The 23,862-nt window shown below is 41.2% G+C and overlaps 1 protein-coding gene across 7 annotated transcripts in view; it reads left to right on the forward strand.

Annotated features, from left to right (window-relative positions):
• Positions 1-23,862, forward strand: part of lrba (LPS-responsive vesicle trafficking, beach and anchor containing) — a 194,049-nt gene that overhangs the window by 57,879 nt on the left and 112,308 nt on the right. For all 7 annotated transcript variants that reach the window (XM_030426003.1, XM_030426021.1, XM_030426031.1 and 4 more), the window contains exons 30-34: positions 7,080-7,249; positions 9,615-9,699; positions 9,988-10,121; positions 10,851-10,912; positions 21,643-21,707. In XM_030426003.1, coding sequence (XP_030281863.1) covers positions 7,080-7,249; positions 9,615-9,699; positions 9,988-10,121; positions 10,851-10,912; positions 21,643-21,707 — 516 coding nt within the window. The remainder of the gene's footprint in view (positions 1-7,079; positions 7,250-9,614; positions 9,700-9,987; positions 10,122-10,850; positions 10,913-21,642; positions 21,708-23,862) is intronic.

Consider the following 23,862-nt stretch of genomic DNA (forward strand, 5'->3'; position numbering starts at 1 on the left):
ACATGACAGCTTCATCACTTTCTGGAAAGCCCATATGGTGTACAGTATATACGCTTGTGATTCTCAAGCTTCATAGTTGACAGTTTCATGCCATTTACCCAAACGTGACTACAGGGGACTTTTCAAAGTCAGACCTTGAAGACATCTCCCAGTGGTATCCTCAGAGGAGGCTTTGGCGGATCTTGAAAAACATTCTCTAACAGAAACCCTTTTGAACCGGGGAGAATCTTAGTCTTCGACTCTCTCCCCCTTACTCCCATTGTTCTTTCTTTTAGTTCTCTATTGTGCATCTTCATCCCGAGCAAATCGCCTCACAAAAGAACCTGTCTTATGGAAAACAGGAGTCATGTCTGGGATGAAGAGAAGAAGCTGGCAGGAAGCTGTTTCTTTTCACCATGTCACTTTTCTTTTTCATCTCTTCTGCTGCTCGTCTCTCCCTGTCTTACGTTCCAAGCAGTATTCCCCCTTTTTTTCTGGCGTAAATGCTGTATAATTTGCCGTTACCCCTGGAGGTGCAGTGGTGAACAGTCAGGAGTAAGGCTTCAAAAGCAGCGCCGGGTACTGTAGCCGCAGACGGACCCAGGTGAGAGAGGATGGTCACTGGTCTGGTTTGCATTTGGAGCGTTGATTCTGAGACAGGCGTTCACAAACGGCAGATGGGGGCAGATGGGGGTGGGCGGGGGGGGAAGGTGGTAGAGAGATGGGAGAAGTGGGAGAAAGAAGTCTCCAAGGGGGCGATGTCAAGTCAAGGTTCTCATGGTCTGAAGAAAACATTTCTCCGTTTCTCCGTCTCACAAACGCACTCAGTCAGTCTGCCTACCCCCAACTGTGGGAATTCCACGGCATCTCTGTGATCGCATGTCTTTATCTGAGGAATGCTTTGTCAGGTCTCAGGGCACTCCTCATATCAGGGGGATTAGACTGGCTCCTGTCCGCTGAGCACACTCAGTAGGAAGAGAGGACGTAAGGAGAGCTGGAGAACATAGACTAACAGCTCTCTCGCTGTGTATAGGAGCCTCTGGGAGGTGTACAGCCCGGCACAGTTGGCCAACTTTACCAAAGCTCCTTTTTAAGAGGAAATAAAAGCCACTCTGAGGGTGTTCACACGTTAACACGTTGTTGGGCTGTAACTAATAATGATTTTAGTTAAAGCATAAGGTTGGCAAGAATTTGTATTTGTGCTGTTTTTATCAAATCCCATGAAAAAGAGAACAAAATCAGCTGTGCATTAGTCAATTATTTCCCAATCATTTTAGAGTTCACTACCCTGCCTGTGGCTCTGAGCCCCAAGCTCAAATGAATCCCCCCTTACCTTTCTTTCTTTCTTTTTTTTTTAATCACAGCTAGCCACTGTAGTTTTAAGCCAATGTCACTCAATTCAGGGCAAATGGTGAATTAGTTGGTTTACAGATTTATGACATATTTGATGCTATATTTGCAGCTGCAGGGAAATGGATGTGGGATTAACTCAAAACAATGTGGCTAATAAGTGCAGTTATTTGAAAGATACTTGTCAGTTGGTTTATTTATTGATGATTTTAATGTTTTCATGTGATTTGTTGACAGCGAAATAAAGAATATCACTTGCCTTCAGGGCAGTCCACACAAAAACAACAACTATAAATATATTGGTTTAATAACCGTTCTAAATCAAGTGGATTGTGGAATCCATGCTATAACATGCCTATCTATAACAACAAAGACGGAAGCAAATATCACTTTCAGACTGATTTAATTAATGCTTGAAACACTGACAGCCAGTTGGAATACATCTGAATTTAAGGTTTGAACTAATTAAACACTGATATACCATTTTTTTATGCTGAAAATAACCCACTAAAAAAACACATTGTACCTTCGACATCCTGCCAAACAGTCAGAATATATCAGGTCTACTCTGTGCTGAGACCCATCCTCCTCTCAAACGTAACGTATGTATACTCGATGGAGGTTATCAATTTTGACTCATAAGATAGAATGAATAAAATTTGCACTTGCGCTTGTAACAGATGTTTTTGAAAGCTCTTAACTCCTCTCATCTTTGAGGAATTTTCTGCATGCAGCTGAAGCTTGACATCACTGTTTACAGAATGCTATCTTATCATCAATGTCATTGCTTAAATATTTCTTTGATTACAATTTTCATATAGTAATCGTTCTTGGGTTGGACGGCCCTTTACCCTGTAAGCATTTAGTTTTTTCCAATTAATTTTTTTAGTCAAATTTAGTTAGAAATGTACATCACAATTTCCCAGAGCCCATGGTGACATCTTCAACCTGCCTCTTTTGTCAAACCGACAGCCCAAAACCTAAAGATGAGAGCATTACAATGATATAAAACAGGGAAATGTTCTTTCTTTGACCCAGATTCCCACTGTTCCTCTGACCTCACTGTCAGGGGGCCAATATTATTTTAATGTCTTTTGGTCAAAACTAGCCTTCTGTCCATATCAGTCACTCGCTTTGCTCCTATATTTATTCCCTTATCTTCTCAGCTTACCTCTCTTTATCAGCCAGCTGTCTCTGGTCCTTACCCTTACTAATTCTACCAACCGCGCATGTAGACATGCTCTGTGTTTATTATCTTGTTGTAATGACTCTATCACTGCTCAGCATCTCCCGCTAACCAGTAAGCCTCCCAGTGACACCAGTACAAGCCAGAGCTGACATTCTACACTGACATCTCCTGCCAAAACATGGCCACTTTCCACTTACCCAGGGGGGCTGGATTTACGAGGGCAATGTATGAAAGAAGCTGGGATCGCCCAGATAAAAACTGCAGGCTGGTCAGGGGGTGAAGTATCCCTGCTGATTTATTTACTAGTGGAGACCTGCTGGATTTTTCCCATCCATTTCTCAGCCATGCCCCTGTTATGACAGCCAGTCTGCAAATATTTGCTGACACTAACCAGAACTAAACAGTGTCATTGTACAAGCCAGTGATTTAGTCTGCATGTTTCAGCAGAATGTGTGTGTTAGACGTTGGGATATACATGGTGCAGTTGTTTGCATTCCTGCAGGCAGACTCCACATGCATGTGAGAGTTGATGTACAGATGAGTTTTGTTGATGCTGAAGTGTTGTTAATGTACTTCTTAGGAAGGGGGGGGGTAAGCATGTCAGACGCAAACACAACTGAAAGTGAATATAATTTTCTTCTTTCAATTTTTGCATGAGTGACGTTCTGTGAGTGCGAGCTGGGATTCATACAAGGTCACCTACTAGGAAGAACCGGAAACAAACACTGAATATAAGCATTTTTGGCAGCAGTCGTCCTTTAAAAATAATCAGTGACTGCCCAATATCCACTGGAACAAAAATATTTAAAGAATGATAATAAATACTACCATAATAATACATTTTAAGATGATAATTACTTTCCAACTGGAAACCCAATCATTAGTCACCCATTAATGGCTAACAACTTTTTTGGATTTTTGATTTTGCATTTTTATCATACCTTTTATTGGCAGAAAAAGTAGATTTTCTTGCAGTGATGTCACAAAAATAAGTTAAACATTCATTTGACATGCTTACTGTCAGATGTACAACAGACCAAAGCACAGTATTAACACATATTAAAGCTGAAGTTGTAGGATTGGATATAACTATAAGTAAGTATAGTTATAAGTAGTTTTAAAGAGACGGTCATTACTGTTTCATACAATTTCAATCATTACTCACATGGAGCTACTCATGTTTGAAACACAGTTTCCAATTATGCAGTGTGACTTAATGACAATAAGAAAGTATGCTGGTGTAGTGCACGTTCTTAATGCAGTCCGCAAAGCAGTTAGTTTTACTGCGTTCTACACATCCCTCAAAAAACCATGCCAATATTGGCCCCATAGATGTAGAGGCTAGTATTATGTTGGTATTAGTACTATGTACTGCATTTCCAAAGCATAACCTTTTAAAAATATATCCATTTACAAGCCTTATTAGACATAAACCCAGAAGCTCCCAAGATGCCTCCCAACATTACAAAATAAGAGCTGCACTACATGCCTCCAGTTTATGCGTATTTAAATACATGAACCTGCCCATTAATGCACACATGTCCACATATTTCAGAAAGTACATAATAAAAACAAACTTTTTTAACCACTTCAGACAAAACGTCGACATCCCCTGCCTATTCACTGTGTTGCCTAGCTGCCTGTTGGTCATAATAAATACCCTCCATCCAGTGCATATCCAACACATACATCATGGACGTATACTTGAGCCCAGAGCAATATCCTCGTGCACACACCCTTGCAAACACACATGAAAAACACTTGCTATTCTCATACTTTGTAGGCTCTTAGGTCCCAGTTGCTCCACTCCATTAATCACTGATGTCATCAATGTAATGCCCCTCCCACACCAGCCGTCATCACCCAATCACAGCTCGAGAAACTCTCAGATGCTGTGGACTTTATTATAGTTGATGTAAAAATAGTGTGTACATGCAAATGTGTCAGCGTGTATGGTCAATGAATAACACTTGGAACATTTACATGTCCAGGGTTGCATGAAACGGGAGTGAAAGAGGAGATCAAAGCTCTCCTAGGGTGTTCCCTCCCCTCCCTCGCATGTGGTTAACACTCAAGAGAATGGTATTTTTACACACACAAACACACCACTGACACTGTCTCACTCATTCTTGCACTTGTTTTTACCTTAAATAGCAGAGATTACTGGAATCCCAGTGTTTACTGCACTTATCCATTGTAGGTTAAAGCCTTTAATAATTCAGCCTCAGTCTAGCATACACACACACACTCTGCCCTGGGCTTCTGTTTGTGGGTTGAGTGGGGCCGCTGACGGCTGATTAATCGACTGGGGCGGCCCACTCATGATAAGTGTGGCTAATGACCTGCTGAATAATTCACTGGGCCTTTGCTGGGGAACAGATGGAAGGCCAAACACATACACGGACATGTTCACTGGCAGACTCATACACACTTGTGCCCTCATGCATTTATTTGTACACTCAATATGCACATATTCAAATATTTGTGGACGCACACACTCCCGGCCTCTGCACTCCAGGGGTCCTCTGTCTCCCCTTCTCTCTCTCTCCTGCTGTTGACACCTTGGGGTGCTTCACGTCAGTGCCGCCCTCGTTCACTGATACCTGCATCCAGCCTGCTCACTATCAGAACAGAGTAAAAGTTACCAGCATCTTTTATCTCTACCCCTGTAGGCAGATTTGATTCTGTTCTATCACTACTTCAGTTTTTATGTATCACTCTGGACCTTCTCAGTATGTGTTTGTATTTCAAACACAACTGTCAAGCCGCTGGGATCCGTATGCAGCTCTGTTATTCTCGAAAACATAGATCACTCGAAGCAAAGGTCAACTGTCAGGGTTTAACATTCACAGTAACTTTTAATAGATCTGATCAGCTGCCTTAAATCAACCGAGAACAGCCTTTGAATCTGCAGCCAGGTATCTGTCGGCACCACAGGAAGCCAGACCCAACTACCCTCGTGTGTGTGTGTGTGTGTGTGTGTGTAAGCCTGCATACAAACAGACTCTGGGAACGTGCAGGAATGTGTGTTAGCTCTTTTGTCTGTACTACTCTTTTCTTTTCTATATTCAAATGTCGTGCATCTGATGCATGCTTGCATATCTGTGTAAGCCTGCATTGGTTTGTGTTTCTGAGAGGGAGCAGTAGCCAGTGATTAGACCCTGCTCCCCCTGTGTCAGCACTGATAAGCGGGGCCAGGCTCTCTTTGATATGACCAGTGGTCTGTCAGAGCCCCGGTCTAAACTGACAGCTTATCTGCATGCTGCTCTCCTCCCATCTGCTGTTCGGCGGACAGGAATTGAACTCCACTCAGTTGTACAGCATCAGTACGAGGAACACTTCCTGTTACTTCACAGGAGGGCAGTCTAAAGCAGCGGCATTATCATTACATAGATAGCTGTGTTGAGAAATTTAAGCTGGCTGTCAGTGATCAAGGATTTGTGCTTAGATAAAAAGGCTTTAATTTTAGTATCAGTGAAACTAATGAATGTAATACTTAATTGAAGCTAAAACTAAGCCTGTGTGCTGTTGCTGGATATCACATCTTTTTTGTATACCAGCAAAAATATGTGTAGAAAAAGAAGACTGTATTTTATTTAAGTTATTGTACAGCTGCTTGTGATTAAAAAAACAAAAACATTAAACACTACTACCTTTTAGAGGTTTTACGTATCTTGCTCATAGACAAAAAGGGGTTTTGTCTGAGACTACTCCCCAAAAGAAAGTATTGAGGGGAAAAAAAACAACTATTATTTTTGGCATACATACCCAGGGCTCTTAATTTTTCACACTGGTTGCACTGATGGGGCCAGATGTCTTCATTTAGCTGCACCAGCACAGAATTTAGATGCATTTTGATTAAATTGTAAACAGAAATAAAGTGCAAATACATATTATTCTTAATCTGATGTAAGCAAAAATAAATTGTGATAAGCCCTTAAAAATTAAACAGTTAAATTTCAGGTGCACTAGTGCCACCAATGGAAATGTCCAGTCACACTCGACAGACTTTTGGGCGCATGGTCGACCAAAATAGTCACACCCTTTGAGCCCTGATACTAAAGCACATTGGCACATCAAATCGGAAAAATACATTAGCCCTAATATGTGCTTAACTTTTTAGAAAATAATTAGTTTTAATAATGAAAGGTTTGTGCTGTAGAAGTGGAAAACGCACTAAAAGTAGGCTCCCACTTTCTCTTGTATGGATGTATATAATGCACTTTTTCCTTCCAGTATATGCTGTAAATCCCAATACAGTGTTTCATCAACAAAACTAAATGAAAAAGAAAGTTTATTATCCAGAGAACAAGAACCGCAGGTAGCTGTTTGGTTTGTGGCAAGATGAATGTGACTATTTGAAAATATTTTTAGTCAGTAAAGTTGCCCTATGCTAAAATTAATCTACCGTTTTTATGGATTGATGACAGAGTTACTGTTGTTCTACACTGTGTAAATAAAAGTCTAATGAGGCTTGTAGTGAACTGGTACCGTCAGCATTTCTTACAATAGTTCTTTCTAGGTGACAGTAACGTGGATAATTGATCTCCTGTCCCTGCAGAAGTGTCATCGTCGCACCCAAGAAAGCCGGCATGACTCCGTCTCCAAGCACCTCCACTCCCGTCCCAGCAGCCACTGCTGCGTCTGTGTCTGGCGGGACACCCATCGACAGTGTTGCTGTAGTATCTTCTGGCGACGCCTCCCAGAGCACTTCTGCAGACTCTGCAGCTAGTGAGTACACACACACACACACACAAGCACACACCCTCGAATATTTTTCAGGCAGTGTTTCTGCGAGGGCTGATGAGTCTGAGTCAAAGCATAGATGAGACTGCTATAAGAAAGTCAACATTTATAGAGAGATTTTTGTGTGTCTGGAAGAATAATGTTGTGTTTGTTCAATGTAATCCAGTTAACAAAGTCTTGAGAAGAAGGCATGTCACACTAACAGTTGTGATCGCTTTGCATTTATACAGTTAAAGTAGAAATAGAAGAAAGCAAAAAAAGCAAAAAAAGAATTTAGATTTGTTTTTAAAGTTGTAAATGAATACATAGAAATAAAGTAAAGTGATTTCTTTAACACTTTCTATTAATGTGTAATATGTGTTTTGTCATTTAGTAAGTTCTCATAAAATTGCTTATTAACATTAATAAGACTATGAGTGTTAATGATATCATAATAAACATGTTTGTTGATAGTAGACATTTAAAATCACTTATATGAAGCTTGTTGACATTTACTGACTGTTTAAGAAAAGTAATACAATACTCATGAGTTGTAATTGTTTCTAACAGCATTCCAAACACAATGCCTAGTAAGAGTTAATAGATCCTTAGATAATTAGATCAACCGGCTCTCATGCAAGAACAAACCTTTATAAGTTTAATGAATTCTTGAATAACCACTTTGTAACATTTTTTAAACTTATTTTAGAGGGCCTTATTATCAAATAATCAATACCAGAAATTGATTGCAACCTGGAAATCTCCAGAGGCTGTTTATAGTAAGATTAAATGAAGAAGTTTATAGAAGGAAATTTTAAGAACATTTATATACAAATAGTGTCATCCCATCATGAACCTATTGTGTAACATTTATGTCTGAGTATGTTTTGCTCATATGTTGTGTTTTTATGATTTGTGAAAAGAAAGAGGTAAACAATCAACAGATATTCATCTGTAGGATTAATTGATATGAATAAATAAGTACAATAATTTGGATTCTAATGATCTTCAACTTTACGAGCACACCAGCTCTCCTATATTCACACGCAGTAAATTGTAATTAGAAGACCAGCTGTTTTCTTGTCACCTCTCTGCATGTGTGAGTGTGTATAAAAGTGTGTTGTTTTTTCATCAAGGACTGTGTGTGTGTGTGTGTGTGTGTGTGTGTGTTTAAGAGAGTAGGGAGAGACAGGAGAATGGGGTACTTGTGTTTTGGGAGCATTTACTGTAAAATCAGGCTGGGGAGAGGGTGTGTGTGTGTCTGTATATGTTGTGTGTGTGTGTGTGTGCATGTGAATAATGATAAGTGTTGAAACTGTGTGCATTGGGTGCTTTGTGTCAGCGAGCGGTGTTGAGTAAATATGCCTTGTGAGCGTGCGTGTGTTTTTAGTGGGGCAGTGGGAGGACTAATGGAGACGTTCATTTACTCCTCTTTGTTTGAAGGAGCTACTTCAGCTCGAGAGGGATACTCTCACCAGGCCCACATGGCGCTGCTTAACACCTTACATGCACGCACACACACACGCAAAGAACACACATTCCAGCCCACATTACACTGTCTGTCATTTCGTAAGAGTTATCCCTGCTTGGAGACTGTCCTGGCTGGAAAAACAAGCCCGCTGAAACACCAGAGGAATCCCCCTCCTCCATATTCAGCTGGGCATTAGCTTATTTATGAGCCACAGGGAAGTGAATTTACTGCCAGATCAATCAAACATGGACTTTGTACCTTGTGCGCCTCTGTCTCCAGAATGAAGTCGTAAAGCACCTTTTAGTTGTATAATGAAACAGTCACAAAAACAGCCCAGAGGGGTAAATTGGTATGTAATGACTTAACAGTTTGAGAAAACAGTAGCATTTTTTTAAGTCTCACAGTCACACAGGTGTACGACTGAAATACTACATTTGCTACTTATAACAAATACTTAATATTATTGTGCATGTGTTTGATATATAGTCGAAATAAAATAAAAAAAAAAACCCTCCAAATGTTTTCACCCTGACTGCGGCTGACAGTGAAACGTTACCATCCTTTACACAATTTAGAGCTTTCCATCATGAGAATGTCTGAATTGTAAATTGATAAGGAAGATGAGTACATCATCCACTATCTAACCATAAAATTATACTTGTACCCCCACTTGCCCTATCTGGCCATAAATCCCCCCCCCCCCATTCTGTACATTAGAATGAAGACCGTTGTATTATTTCATAAGAGGCATGTTTCCACACAGGTTTATGGTGCTGCCCTGCTCGTATAATGTATTGCTCTGTGTGTGTGTGTTTGTGTATATTTGTGTGTGTGTGTATAGCATCTTATTCTTGTCCAACATCCAGACTAATAACAGAGTTCTTTGGTTTCTCCCTGCAGCAGGCGGCCAGGTTCCAGCCAGCGCTAGCCTGCCATCTGTCCCCCCACTCTCCCCTGTGACCCAGAACACAGCCCCCAATATGAGGTGATTCATCTTCTTTTTTCTCTCTCTCTCCCATAACATGCGCGCACAGACACACACACACACACACACACACTGTCAGCTTTTTTTGATTCACATAAGCATACAAAATCAGTTATTAATGCACATGCACGGTTTATTGTTTTATCTTAATTCCAGTTTTCGACATTAAAAAACAATATTTTGCTTATTTTGGAATATGGCATGTTCTAGATTTGTTAGAGAGTTAAGTGACGATTTGATTTAATTGCCATGTACTGTGTTTGTGTGTTGTTTGGATCACATTTTCAGTATCTCAGAGCGTCTGGAGCATGCCCTAGAGAAGGCAGCTCCTCTTCTGAGGGAGATCTTCGTCGACTTTGCCCCCTTCCTCTCTCGGACACTGCTGGGCAGCCACGGACAAGAGCTCCTCATTGAAGGCACGAGTAAGTACAACATCACTGCGACTCATTACAGATACAGTTTTTTTTTTTTGTTTTTGTTTTTGTAAAAAAAAGGTGATTCTTTTAACTGTTCTCATTTCAATGCAATAACATCTCCAAGCTACTGTTAATCCAATAGTGTGATGAGTGTGCGTTGAGCCAAGAGCTGGTAGTCGTGCTGAAGGTTTCTAGGGGGCCAGGTCAGAGGCCAGGCCACTAATAGCAGTGTTTGGGATGTCTGCTGCCACCAAACAAAATGGAAAGTTGATTGATAGCTGCAGGGGGGCCAGAAGAGAAGGCGGGGGGGGAGGTGTGTGTATGTGTGTGCGCGTCTGTGCATGCATGTGTCATATGAAGAGCAACTGAAAGACCAAAGGCTACTCTGCCTTGTTCCCGTCTGTGCCTGTGCAGCAGCCTCTGGACACTCTCGTGGCCCCCTGCCCCCTAAAAGCCCAGAGCTCGCCATTAGGGATCAATGGGACATATGCTGGCCAAGTCAGGCCTGTAATACAAGGTCCAAATATGTATTAGTTTACAGTAACATCATGTCGGCTCATTAGGCCCATCAATACTATCTGCTCCCTTGCAGATGGCACAAGGTTAGGTAATCTCTGTCCATTTCTGTGTGTGGCAAGAAACAGGTTTATCAAATAGAATGCACAAAAAATTATAATTTTTTTTGTCCAATGTACATCTCTGTCTGACTACCATTTCTTTCATGTATTTCCACAGGCCTGGTGTGTATGAAGTCCAGCAGCTCAGTGGTGGAGCTCGTCATGCTTCTGTGTTCACAGGCAAGTCTAGCATCTATATCTGTTCTCACCCCCGTCCTCCACTTTCGCACCGATCTGATTTATCAGGCTCACCTTGAGTGCAGTAAATCCACAGCCGTGGACAGTGAGCTATCCAGCGCCTTATCTCTCCTCCACACCACCTTGTCTACCTTTCTACACTCGACCCGTCCCGGAGTGAGGGTAGAGAAACCGGATAGAAGGCATCTCCGGCCGCAAATATTGGTTTGAGGGTCAAGGGTGGCCGACCTGTCCGCGTCACCTCTGACCCGAACACCGGACCCTTGTGGCCAGGCCAAACTGATGAGGAGGGATAATGTAGATTTGATGGTGCTTTGCATTGATTATCTCTCTCGTCTCTGTTGTCTTGTGGGTGTTTTGTTGCCAAGTTTATTTAGCTGCTGCCGGATTCATGAATACTAATTCAGGGATCATAAGCAGGCGTGGGCAGATCAATGATCGGAGATGTCAATAGATCACTCCAGGATTGCTGATTAGCATTAACAGACAGAAAACTTACTGAAGGCTGTTCATTTACTGCATATGGACTGAAACACAGTACACAGTAGGACTGTGTAATTTAGGGATATTACATATTGTCATACTGATCAAATAATGATTTTGTTAAATCATGATATGAAAGTGTCATCCTTTCCTGGTTTTAAAGGTTGCATTACAGACTGTTCTAATACTTGCCTTTACCGACACGTTTTATCCACTATACTGATGGTTATTTATCAAAAATATTATTATGTTTAAGTGGCTCTATACAAAATGTGTCGCAGTTTATGTATTAATCACTTTTATTGGCCGTATGTGAGCGAATTGTAACGCATAGTGAAAAATGAAACCTTCCTCGTCTCACTCAGTTGTCTTTACAACCCTTTAAACAATCTGTTTAAGTTGTTCAATGCTGCTGGACTGTGGATTTTTTTTGTGATGGACTTTGGTCGACAGTCTGAATGATGTGACTATATACACGTGTTCAAGTGGCTCGTCTCAGTGCCCCAACAGCAGCATGGTAGGCCAGACATAGAGTCCGCCATCATAAACTGACGACCAGTTTCTGGCACAAACACAGAAGCTACACAGGTATTAACTAGGTATATCAAGGTATTTGGACGAAAATATCTCTTTTCATTTTTTTATTGCCTCCTTGTAGCAGTTATGAGGTGCTTCTGAGGAGGTTTCAAAATACCGACATATATAAATTGTGTATAGCAAAATTGCCTAAAACTATTTTGATATTATTTGAAAGCAATTTCACCCCAGCCCTTTGTGTACTTTGTGTGTAAACGTGTTTATTTATTCCCTGTAGAAGGGCTCATTTATTTAACGTAACCCTCATGTACACACATCCAGTGACAAGGACAACAGATAATAACTCCCCTCTGGCCCTGTTTGTTTGCATCTTTACCATTTAAAACCCCTCATGAAAAAACAAAGAACTCCAATAATACAAAAACACGTCTGATTAATGACATCTCTCTCACCACTTCGCTGGGCTATTTTTTTTTTTATCAGCCTTATTTCCCAGAGAAATGGCGCCCGTCATCTGGCTTCCTCTCCTCCACCTTCTCCCCCTTTTAACCCCCATGCTCTGTTTGGGTCCCATTATTCACTTCGCTTCATCTCTAAAAAAAAAAGGTAATACAGTCAGATTACACATCTGTTTGGATGTCAGTGGCCACGCATAGATTTGCACTAGTGGGACACATGGAGGGAATGCGAACCCGGTAATGTCCACAGAGGAAGGAGTAGCGGGAGTGAGAGCTAGATAGAAAACCAAAGAGAGAAGAATGACAGGCTCTAATGCACCTATTTGTCATATCTGTCAGGGTGTTGTTTAATGCTAATCTAATCAAAGGCAGAATCTTGGTGATTGCTCCGCTGCACAGCTCATACCTCGCTTCCCCCTTTGGTCCCCAGCCCAAGCTATTTCTTCCTTTCTCTGAGCTCCAAGCTACCCCACCCAATCTCTCACACACACACACACACACACACACACACACACACACGCACGCACACACACACACACACACACACACACACACACACACACACAGCGAGAGGACCAGGGATTGGCCAGCGTAGTGTTGATTGCTTCAATAAATCATCCAACCAAATTCTCTCACAGCTAATGCAAATGTAATTTTATTGTTGTGTAAAGGGAGAGAGGGAGGGGAGGGGAGAAAGGTAGGGGCAATATGCTGCTTTCCACTGGGGAAAGAGGAAAACAGGGACAGACTTTCCTTTGGGCTAAATTACATCGTATAATTATTTGTGTGTTTGCTCTCCTTGTGGGGCAGGAGAGTGAGCCAGCGCCATGATTGATGACATAATTTAGGAAAGTTTGTCGGGCCCTCCGGCACAGGAAGCGCTCACTTCTCTCACAGGAAGTGCCTCAGTGGCCATCTTGTGAGTCCTTCCTGCCTTCAAGCCAACCGGTGGAGGGAGTCGACGGAGATGATTTTGATTGATTTTTCTCCCTCCGCCCCCCCACACCTTCATCGGAGATACAATGCGATAGCATCTCTGTGAAATTTTAATTAATTTCCCAAGCTTTGAGATGGAGTGGAGCCAGGGTGAAGGGTCAGGAGGCTAGGGACTGCAGAGCAGTTTTTAATCAGGGATCCCATGAAAGTTGCATTGGCGGCCACATCAGCTTGGCATTGAGGAGGGGATTGTAAACCGCTGTTTGATAGTGCCCCATTTCTAAACAACTACAAAAGCACTCCCAATTAAAGGACCATTTTGATCAGACATTAACTGTCGGGGTGGCATGCTGCCTTGTATATTGATCCTGGAGGACTGCTGAATATACAAAATGAGGATTAATGATCAAATACTGTAGCTGCAACAGACTACCGATCAAAATGGTAGAAAGAGCTGCCACTGAATGTATCTGCACCTGGAATTGTTTTTAATTCAAGATGTTCTATGTTTTATGTGCCAAAAATCACGTCTTTTTTTCCAGTTAATCAGCAGGTTCATTTCTCAAACCGTTTCCCCAAAGCACAAATTGATGTATTTAGATAGCTTCTCCTGCCCAACCAACAGTCCAAAACGCAGTTTACTACCCTAGAAAACACAGGAAAACTATGAAATTTGAGAAGTTGGAACCTGTGACTTTTTACAAATTAATTTGCTGTCAGTTGAGTTATGATAATTAGATGATTTCATGTAACTGGAGAAGAGATATTTGTAAAGTTAATGATATAAAGATATCATAGCACTTCAAGGTCATTGAATGTCTTGGCTTCCTCAAAGTAGCTCTTGCATATTACATGAGCTTTTCTCCTGTGAAACCACGCTGTTCACTGAGGTTCTTGTATGCTCTTGCCCCTGATTCGCCTCGACAGTTTCACTCTCCCTCTCACACTTGTTTGCTCCCGTCTGTGTCATGTTTACGGCCCGCGTGTTGTTTCCTGGGTGCATTTCTTGAAGTGGCTTTCACCCAAAACATCTGATTAATAAATAATGCGCTGGGACAAGAGAAAGAGCTTTCCCTTCGCACACGCTGCCGTCCGTCCAGAGCTTTGAGAAATCATCTCATCGGTTACTGGACAGTCTACGACGAGCGGGGGCCCATAAATCTTCTCAGTAGCTGCATTTGTGTCCTGTAGATCAGCCATTATTGTCTGGCCCCTCTGTCAGCCCATCCATCCTTCTGCCATTTATCAGAAATACATCTTGTACATGGAGTGGAAGGAAGGAAGCAAGGGAGAGAGTTGTGGGGTGGAGGGGCGCTGCTTTCATGATGGTCAAGCCTAGATAGGAAAGACTGCTCGTCTTTACCTCGTGACAGATACAAAGAAATGTTTTGAAATTCAATATAGTTTAATTACACATAAACTACTGCTCATTGATAGCCATATTATGTTCTTTAATTGTTCACAAAAAGTACACCAAGCATTTTTTGACTCATCTACAATGGTGCATAACATTGCAGATTAAATTGTTTTATATGCCCAGGTGGAGATAATTCAGTCTCTGAAATATCTGCCTCCACTCCAGTACAAAAGTGATGAATTTTATTATGTAGTAGTTCTCTTGCCATTGAAAAGTGCTGGGAACACCACTGCATGTGTGGTGCCTTTGCAGTTAATATATATATGTATATATGGGGACCATTGATGCAAGTAATCTTTTGATAGTGATTTGATAACAGCAGTGTTAACCTGCTAATCCAATATCCACACATTATCATATGTTCCAAGCCAGTCTCATCAAAGTTAACCTGTTTAACAGATGGGCGACTCTCTCTCTAAGTCAGTGGGGAGAAAGACATTGACTTCCCCAAACACTTGGCTGCCCCTGACCCTTGACCCTCTGACCTGCAGGTTAGAAGGAAGAGTGGCGGTGCCATAGAAGTTTAGACCCCTGCAGTCAGGGAACAGGTCGTGAGTGCACGCTCATCATGCTTCACACAATCAATAGCATAATCTGAGAAACGAGGGAACCAGTTGGAAGCTGAGTGGCCCCGAAAACAACCAGCAAGTTTAACCTTAGTCACAGTTACTTTTGTATGTTTTTAGTAAGTATTCACAAGTTGCTTTTTTGGATAGAAGTCTGATGTTTGAATTGCTATATAGTCATTTATATCTGTCAGCAGACATATTTCTTCTTCTCCCCCCCGTAAGTGAGGCTTTGATGGATCAAGAGCAGACCGTGTTGTAAGAACCACTCGGGGAGCTGAGAGAGGTGAGAGAAGTGGCGAGGAATGTGATGAAACCAGGGGACAAAAATACTTTCCCCATCATTTTCCTCACAGTCAGACCCCCACCCCACTGTGCAGTTAAACAGGCACACAAGGTTCAAGATCAGTGCAAATCAAAGTGTTATTTTTCCCCCTCCCTCCCTGCTCGCCCTCACCCCGTGTTCTGCTCCAGTGCCCCTTTACAGCCGTGCCACGCGGCTCAGTGTCCCTGCCATCGCTCTGTAGTTCGGAGGATAATATCACGCTGTTTATTCTTTGAAAAGGTACTCTCCTGTGAGACGTAGAGAAAACACACTAACACCAACTGGCACTTAATTCTGCAGGCTCCCTATCGTTGCCAACTATGCAGCCAGAGGAGGGGGCAGCGGGGGTGTATTGTGTCGGAGGTGGTGGGGGTCAGTGGGGTTTCCTGACAGGAAGTGGAGTCTAGCTGAGAGGGGAGAATCAGACGAGAGACTCCTCAAAAAAAAAAAAAAAGTGAGTGGCTTTTAATTTGGCTCCCAGCCGGTTTTTTACTACAAGCTGGCTTCAAGTGGCTCGAGACTGGAGGGCCTCAAGTGGCATGGATGGTTGGTTATTTATACACAACGTACAATCGTGTTTCAAATGAATGAATTTCCCTGACAGAGGCCTCTCCTCCTGACAGGTAAAGAAGCATTACATTAACAGTGTCTGACAGGTCCCACGTTTTAGGACCTTGGAACGTATTCTTATGTTTCTCTCCCCCTGCTATCTTCTCCTCACTCCACCATTCTGCATTTTCAATCGAGTTAGAAGAAGAACATTGAGCATGTACAGCATTTCTATATTGTCATTCACAGGCTAAAGTGAGAATTGAGAGCTACATAAAGATATACGTTTATTTTGACAATGTGAACTGTATCTTTGGCCACTTTGAGATGACTGTTGAAGTCTAACAGTTGGGTCCGTCTTGGTTCCAGCTCTATGTCTGCTCTCATGTCATTTGAAGATTTTTATCATTATAAAATCTTTGAGTTATAAAGCAAATGGCCTGAAAACAATGTTGCAAATTCACAAATATTTATACATCTGGGAAAAATTGTGCTGTGTTCTGATCTTTCTTTCTTGTAAATATAGCTTTTTGAACGGTCTAAATCCCAGCCCGCATTCCTAGCCAGCAGGATGCCGACCGCTTGGCTGCAGAAAATTTTTAGCATTTACTTCGAGGAAATTATATGATTTGACAAAAAGCTGTCCAACGAGTTCAGTGTTTAAAGATGATTTGGTACGGTCTGATTCTGCTGCATCTTTCCACACCTGTCTGTGTTACATTCACAACAATGGGACACCGATTTTTAACGTACTTAGTACAACACACACAAGGTAGTTAATTCATCATGGCAGTAAGCCACCTGATCTGATCTGAGAGGCAAGTGAAACTGTTATGTATGTATGTATGTATGTATGTATGTATGTATGTAAAGACTATAGAATAAAGACAGTTGTCTTTGCAGCAGGAGTACAAACAATAATAACACTCCAAAACGCAAGGGGGGGAGTTGTCTGTTTCACTTTAAGGTCAAACATATGTGCTATAATATCCAAACATTTCTGCTCTATGAAATGTTTTCATGCTGTTGACTGGTAGCATCAAAGACGAAATAGCCTTAACTCTATCCCAGTTATGAGAACAGTGTTTTGATTGATCTCTGTGAATCAGCTGAATGATTCAATAACTATGAATTACATTGTTATACAGTCTTCTAAATTAGATGTCTTGTTCATATTCACATTTTTTATTTTGCTTATTTCAGTGTAAATTTCCCAAAAGACAAATAACACACTTTTACCGACCCTACGATCACACAATCCGTTCTCAAAACAGGTGCAGGAAGAAGTCAACTTATAAAGAAAGTTTGTCATCAACTGAGAGTTCGGAGACAAGAGACAAAAATGTCTGTTCTGCTCTCACTAAGAGAGATGATTGAACCCAATGGTGAGGTTTGCTAGAATAAAAAAAGAGATCAACTGTCCATAAGCATTATTCAGAAAAAGTCAAGGTATATAGGTCAAGGTTTTTAATGACAGTTTCTTGTGCTGCAAAATTATACAACATTCTCTCTTATAGTAAATTAAACAAAAAAGTCTAATTCTCTTTAGAATGATGAAATAACAACAAAAGAAAAATCTAGTGATGAAATTGGATGAGGTGATGATTTCATTCCTCAATCAGAGCTGAACATCTGTTTCATTTGGAACAGAAAGGGCTGCACAGTGTTTCACATTTTCATGCTCCTGCATCACTGAAATCCACTGACATTAAACTGACTAAACTTTAAAAAGCGGGGGGATGAAATGCTGCAGGCTCAAATGTACTGTATCCCACTTAAATATACTTCTCATGCCCAGCTCTGGTCTCCTAACATGTTTTTGGTTTTGTCTGTTTGGTGTACGGGGGGTTTACGTCCTGTTTTTTCACTCTGTGTTAGTGTAGCCATGTAAGTGTGAGTCCATAAAGCTGTCGGGGACCCCGCAGTGTAAATATTTTGACATCAGTAAATATTCCCCCAGTTGTGAATTTGATCACGCAAACACCAATACGAGTGTCTGTTTTTCTTTAAGCAGATACCATCTGAACACACATGTGGATTGTTGAGTGTTGAGGCACTCGTGTTAAGCTGTTCACACACACACACACACACACACACGTTTTTCAGACAAAGCTGCATGAATCAGCAAAAAAAAAATACTGAACTTTTAACTTTAAAATCAAATATGTTACTCATCATTGTTATTTTGAATGATCAGTGCAAAAGTGTTTTTGTTTTGTCTACTCATCTGCACACATGGGCTCTTTTTTTTTCTTGGTCATTGTATATGAACGCACTGTTTTAAACATTTGGATCGCACAGCTACAAAAGAAAAAAAAAACTTGTTTTTTTGCGGTCTTCAGCACACAAAGGTTTAATTCTTAGTGTCAAGATATGCCACCAGCTGTTATTGGTATGTCGCAGGAACTACATAGCACAGTGACAGAAATATTCAAATTCATTTAAGATGTTTAAAACATGTGCATTTTATTTCCATCTGCTTTGTCTTTTTGCTGTCTTGGTCGTCCTGTAATCAAACTGTGATACTGTTCAAAAACATAAAAAAAAAATCAGTAGCTCTCAGCCTCTTTAATTTTGCTTCTGCTTCACTGCCACGTCTGACACGAGGATTTATGCTTTTGTCGTCTCATCTAACGTTGTATTCCCATAGCCTTTTTCAAATCAACAAATACTTGTGATTATGAGTGATGCCACTGAAAAGCGCTACTGACTTATTTATTATTTCGGGCGAGCCGAGACGTTTCTTTTTTCGGTGTTGGAAAATGTTTTCCTTGTGTTGTGGCGAGCCTGACGTTTGAAAGGCGATTTTGCTCAGGAGGTCTGTGTTTTCTCACCAGTGGTAGTGGTATATTTAGATGTTGATTATGGATAATCAGCTGTAATGACGGAAGTGCATGGCATGTGTGTTTAGCCTCAATGCCATCATCATGGAACGCGCAGACCAAACAGAGCTGTCTTATTGACTTCAGATTGAGACAGGCATTTCCTTGAGTAGATTCAAACTTTCATTCATACACGCAAAAAAAAAGTAGCCAAACGTAGCCCCTGCTAGCTTAAACATTGGCAAAAATTTCCGATCAGGATCAAGGAGCAGCCTTCTCTCACCCTACTATCGTCTGTTAGGAGGTCAGGTTAAAGGTGAGGGGTCACAAATGGCCTCTTGTATCTACTCATCAGGAGTGCTGTGGTCATGGCCCCTATTGCGGTCATAAAAGCTGTGACACCGCTGACCAGGGCAGCCAAAATCCAATATTCTATCACTGACCTGTCCCCGTTTCCTTTTTGTCGCCGGGAGATGTCCCTCAGATCAGGGTCATTGCTTTTTTAATTCAACTAGAAGAGCCATTTCTTAGCCCGTAATGACACCATTAGTCTTGCTATCACCTTTGTCTACGTCCACCAAAACGCCAATGGCCTCCAGGCTGTTCATCAAACCTAATTTAGAGCCGAAGCCCTTTCGAGCTGCAGTTTTGCGATAATCCTTTTATTTCTGCTGAAGAAGCTTTTAGTTTTAAACGCTCCTGCTGCAAATTCCCAAGTATTTTTTAGAGAAATCACACGGAGGAAATTTAATGTCACTGGTTTCCTGGTTCTCGAGAGAGTACGGCTCTATTTACGGCCTCACTTCCTGTGGTGTTTATTTGAAATCCAGCTCGCACAGACTGGCCCGCTCTGGAATAACCCCACAGCCACAGGCTAACACTCATGTTTAATGTCCTTCAACTACAGTCCATGCTTAAACTAGAGGGCCCCAAGGCTACTCTCACACATTTCCTCTAGAGCGAGCCTGAGCCGCAAAAACCCTCTGCCAGTACTCAACTCCAAAACGCTGTTTCCACTCCCAAGCCCGGACTTTTATTCCCTCTGTGCCCTCTTTATTTGGAATGTATTGTAAACACGGTCAATGCCAATATGGTCCTTCAGGACAAAAAGCAGCTATGAATGGAGGTTAAGTGTTAGGTTGTTGTCTCTATGACGTGAAAGTTGGTTACAGAGTGACAGTGCGCAGGCGGTTTCAGAAGAATGGTTTCTCTTGGCTTGGCGCATGATTGGTTCTGATGGTTGTACATTTGTCGTGCTGAAAAGGTAAAAAACTTCACGGGTTTGAAATTCCTCACGTATATACAAATACGTTTAGATGTGTATAAGAAGTTCTTGTAAATTGATCTTTTCCTTCCTTGTCGTAGTGCTGATATCCTCGTCCCTGTGGGCTCTATAGGTTTACTGAGAGGCCAGTCGCTACATAAACACACAGTTTCCTCTATCAGCTCGACAGACGTTGACAGCAGAGTTAAAACGCTTACGCTCGGATACACATGCATGGATACGCGATGCATGTCTTTCACCTTTTTAGCTGTTTCGCAACTCAGTTAGAACGTTAACTTGATAAAATCAGCTTGTTAAAATGAGAATTTTCTAAAAGGTTGAGTAAAACGTATAACATGGTTAATATCACCTCTCTTGAAATAACTATCGCACATTTATCAACAAAATGACACATTTTAATAAAAGCTGAATAATGTGGAATGTAATTGTGACTTCAAGCCGTGATTAATGATTTTTTTAAAGAGTAGTTCGGTACTTTACGTCTCCAACCTGAGGTTTTTCGCGCATATTTCTCCATCTCCCCTGAGAGGAAGAAGGGGAAAAAGCGCTGTGAGGTTCAGACAGGCCCCATGACCTTGTTGCTTTATTATTCTTTTGACGGTTGTGTTGGAGGTGTTGAAATATTGAACAGAACATGAGAGACGATGGCCGCTGAGTTTCCCTTCTCTCGTTGTCCCTTCGAAGTCGAGGATTTAAAGTCACACGCGGCTGCGGCTGGATTGTTTAGACTGACACCTTGAACCATAACGCTAGTCAAAGAGGAGGAAATTTGTGTATTTACTTGTGATAAATGTACTCTCAACACAGCTCTTTCACTCCTCTCCACGAGTTTGCCAGCTGATTATGTAGCTCGTGCTGACCAAAGCAGTCAGTGTACCGTTTTATGATGTTTCATTTCGTAGTAGGGTCTCGTAGTGAAAGGAAAGTGTACACGAGAGTGCTTTTCTACAGGGTCCATTTATGAATAGTTTAGAGTTCATAAAGAATTTCACTGGAGCTGATTTTATATAATTGTAAACTTGAAATACTTGTTTCGTCTTTACTGTGAATATGAATGCAAGGGAGAAGAATTTTGGTATGAGAAGCATTTGTAGATTGAATAGTATTGAGATTATTGAGATTTTTTATTATGTTGCAAATAATTGTGCAGCCCTCGCCTCAAGTTGCTAATCATCTGATCATAAACACTGTCCAGCGTATTTCAAAAATTAAAAGGTTTTGGACCAGATGTGCAAATGTAACAGCCTTAATTCCTAACTTATAATTCTGTGTGATAAGAGAGTGTGAAGCTGTCTCAGTGCAGTCATGGATATCGTGTGTTTTTTCAATTGCAGGAATGGCAGAACTCCATCCAGAAGAATGCAGGTCTCGCCTTTATCGAGTTGGTCAACGAAGGCAGGTGGGTAACTCTGACCTGCTAAACGCCGTCCTTTCTCCTTGCAGCAGCACTTCTTCATTATCTTTCCAGCCACTTTCCAATTTCACCATTCCTGGATCACGTCACAGTCTCTCAGGCACAGCAGATCCCCAAGGCCCTTGTGATGGGGTGGCTATTTAAGATTGTGGCCAACAATCAATAATCGGAGGGGCGGGGGGCGGCTTGGGAGAGTGAGGATGGAAGATCCTTGAGTTCAAGGCTCCATTCAATACCTGACCATCCCGGAGGGATTTGGGGAAAGGGGAGAGGTTAGGTAGAAGGTGACAGGGCCTGTGATCGCTGGTTCCTCTGTGACACTTGGGAAATCGCTCTAGATTTCCTGCTGTCCCTCTGTCAGTTCATGCCTTTCTGGCTGAGCCTTTATCTGCCTGTAATCATCTCCTCTGTCTCCTGCTGTCTTTTGTTTTGTGTCTGTTTTTCAATTATCCCGACATATGAGCCTCCCCATCTCTTCCTAATGAGACGCTCTCCACATCAGATCCTCTTAGTCCTGGAACTTTCATCAATTTCAAATTTAGAGGGCTACATTTTCCATTATTGATCCTCAGTTTAAAGAATATGCATGAGCTAATCCACAGTAATGCTAATGAGACTAATTAGCTAGCGAGTCCGTTGAGTTCTTTGGGGATGATAGTTGTAATCCACTTTAAATGGTTTGATCTTACAGAACCATGACTTCAGTCGGGGTCATACATGGGTATGCAAACTCGAGTCTGGTTTGTCTCTCTGTGGGAATTAAACAGTCATTTAAAAATGATTACAACATGATCTGTTGAATGTCAAATTTCCTACCAGTCTAACTAGCGATCGTTTATTTGATTAAATCCAGATTTTATACTATAAACAAGCAGTCCATCGTGAATGTGTTTTGTAAACGCCAAGTAATGAGCACTCATTAAAAAAAGGCATTTGAAGGTATTTAATAGTCTTAAATTGTATTAATAATGGTCTAAAATATTTTTACTTGCCTTAGGCAGCAACTGTACTCTGCCTTTTATACACATATAAATCACAGTGGATTGTGCATGCAAGAGGCGTCCATCTTTGTTTGTGTGATCTGTCTCTACATTTAGCCACGGTAGCTAGGAAGCTCATCGTGTCCTGGGCAGCTGAAGTTATTTAAAGCAAAATCTTAAATTGGATAGTATTTTGCCGGTTAGTCCGTCCATCCATTTACTATTGCTTCTTTGGATCCAGGACACAGTAAACCAATTAATTAACTCTGGATATGTTCAGAAGTTTTGTGCCATGTTGTTACAAAGGGATCATCACCATGGGACCTTATTTCAAAAGAAATATGTTTGGTAGTTAATGGCGAGAGACAAATCATTTTTTTGATCTTGTTTTGAATTTTGAATTTGAATGAACTAAACATATGTTTGTCAATTCAAAAGATCATTTTTGAACACAAGAAAATTGCAGTTTTTCATTTAACTGATGAAATTCAAGACTGTGAAAATAGGTTACTAGAAAGACTACACAGACAAGAGAGAAAACTCCCATAACTGGAACCTTGTAGAGCCGCTCCTGTATATTAACTAGTTCACAGTACTGACCAACTCTCTTTTCACATAATTGTAGCTGTCAGTATGGCCAAATTTATTAAGATTTTCTTCCTTTTTAATGCTTTTTCTGTGCCGAGGGGATGGCCATGTTTGTGTTGCTGACATATGTTGGGCGAGGCGATGTCATTCACAGAGCACAATTAAATTGTATTTTAGTATCTTTAAAACAAAGTGCAACTTTCTTGCCTTGCAAAAGGATCTTTTAAATGGACAAACATAATGTGATTCATGACACAACTGGTATTAAAAGACATTCATATAGCAATTAAAAGGTCTTAAAAAGTTGTTATAATATTTCATAGTCTTTATAATATATAATATAGTATAATATAGTCTATATTTATTCACCTTTTCCCACAGCGTCTTAAGAGAGGATTTGAATGCATGTAAAGGTGCTCTTAAAAATACCATGAGTCTTTTTTGTCCATATGTACAGTCTTAAGCGCAGAGCTCCATAAAGAAGGGCAGTGGCTCGGTTATTGATAGCGGGGCCTCGACAGGGCCATATAGGCTACAGAGGCCCCAGTACCTCCGCTCCCCTGCTGCCCTGT

This window comes from Sparus aurata, chromosome 1 (genome assembly GCF_900880675.1).
Source record: "Sparus aurata chromosome 1, fSpaAur1.1, whole genome shotgun sequence".
NCBI lineage: Eukaryota > Metazoa > Chordata > Actinopteri > Spariformes > Sparidae > Sparus > Sparus aurata.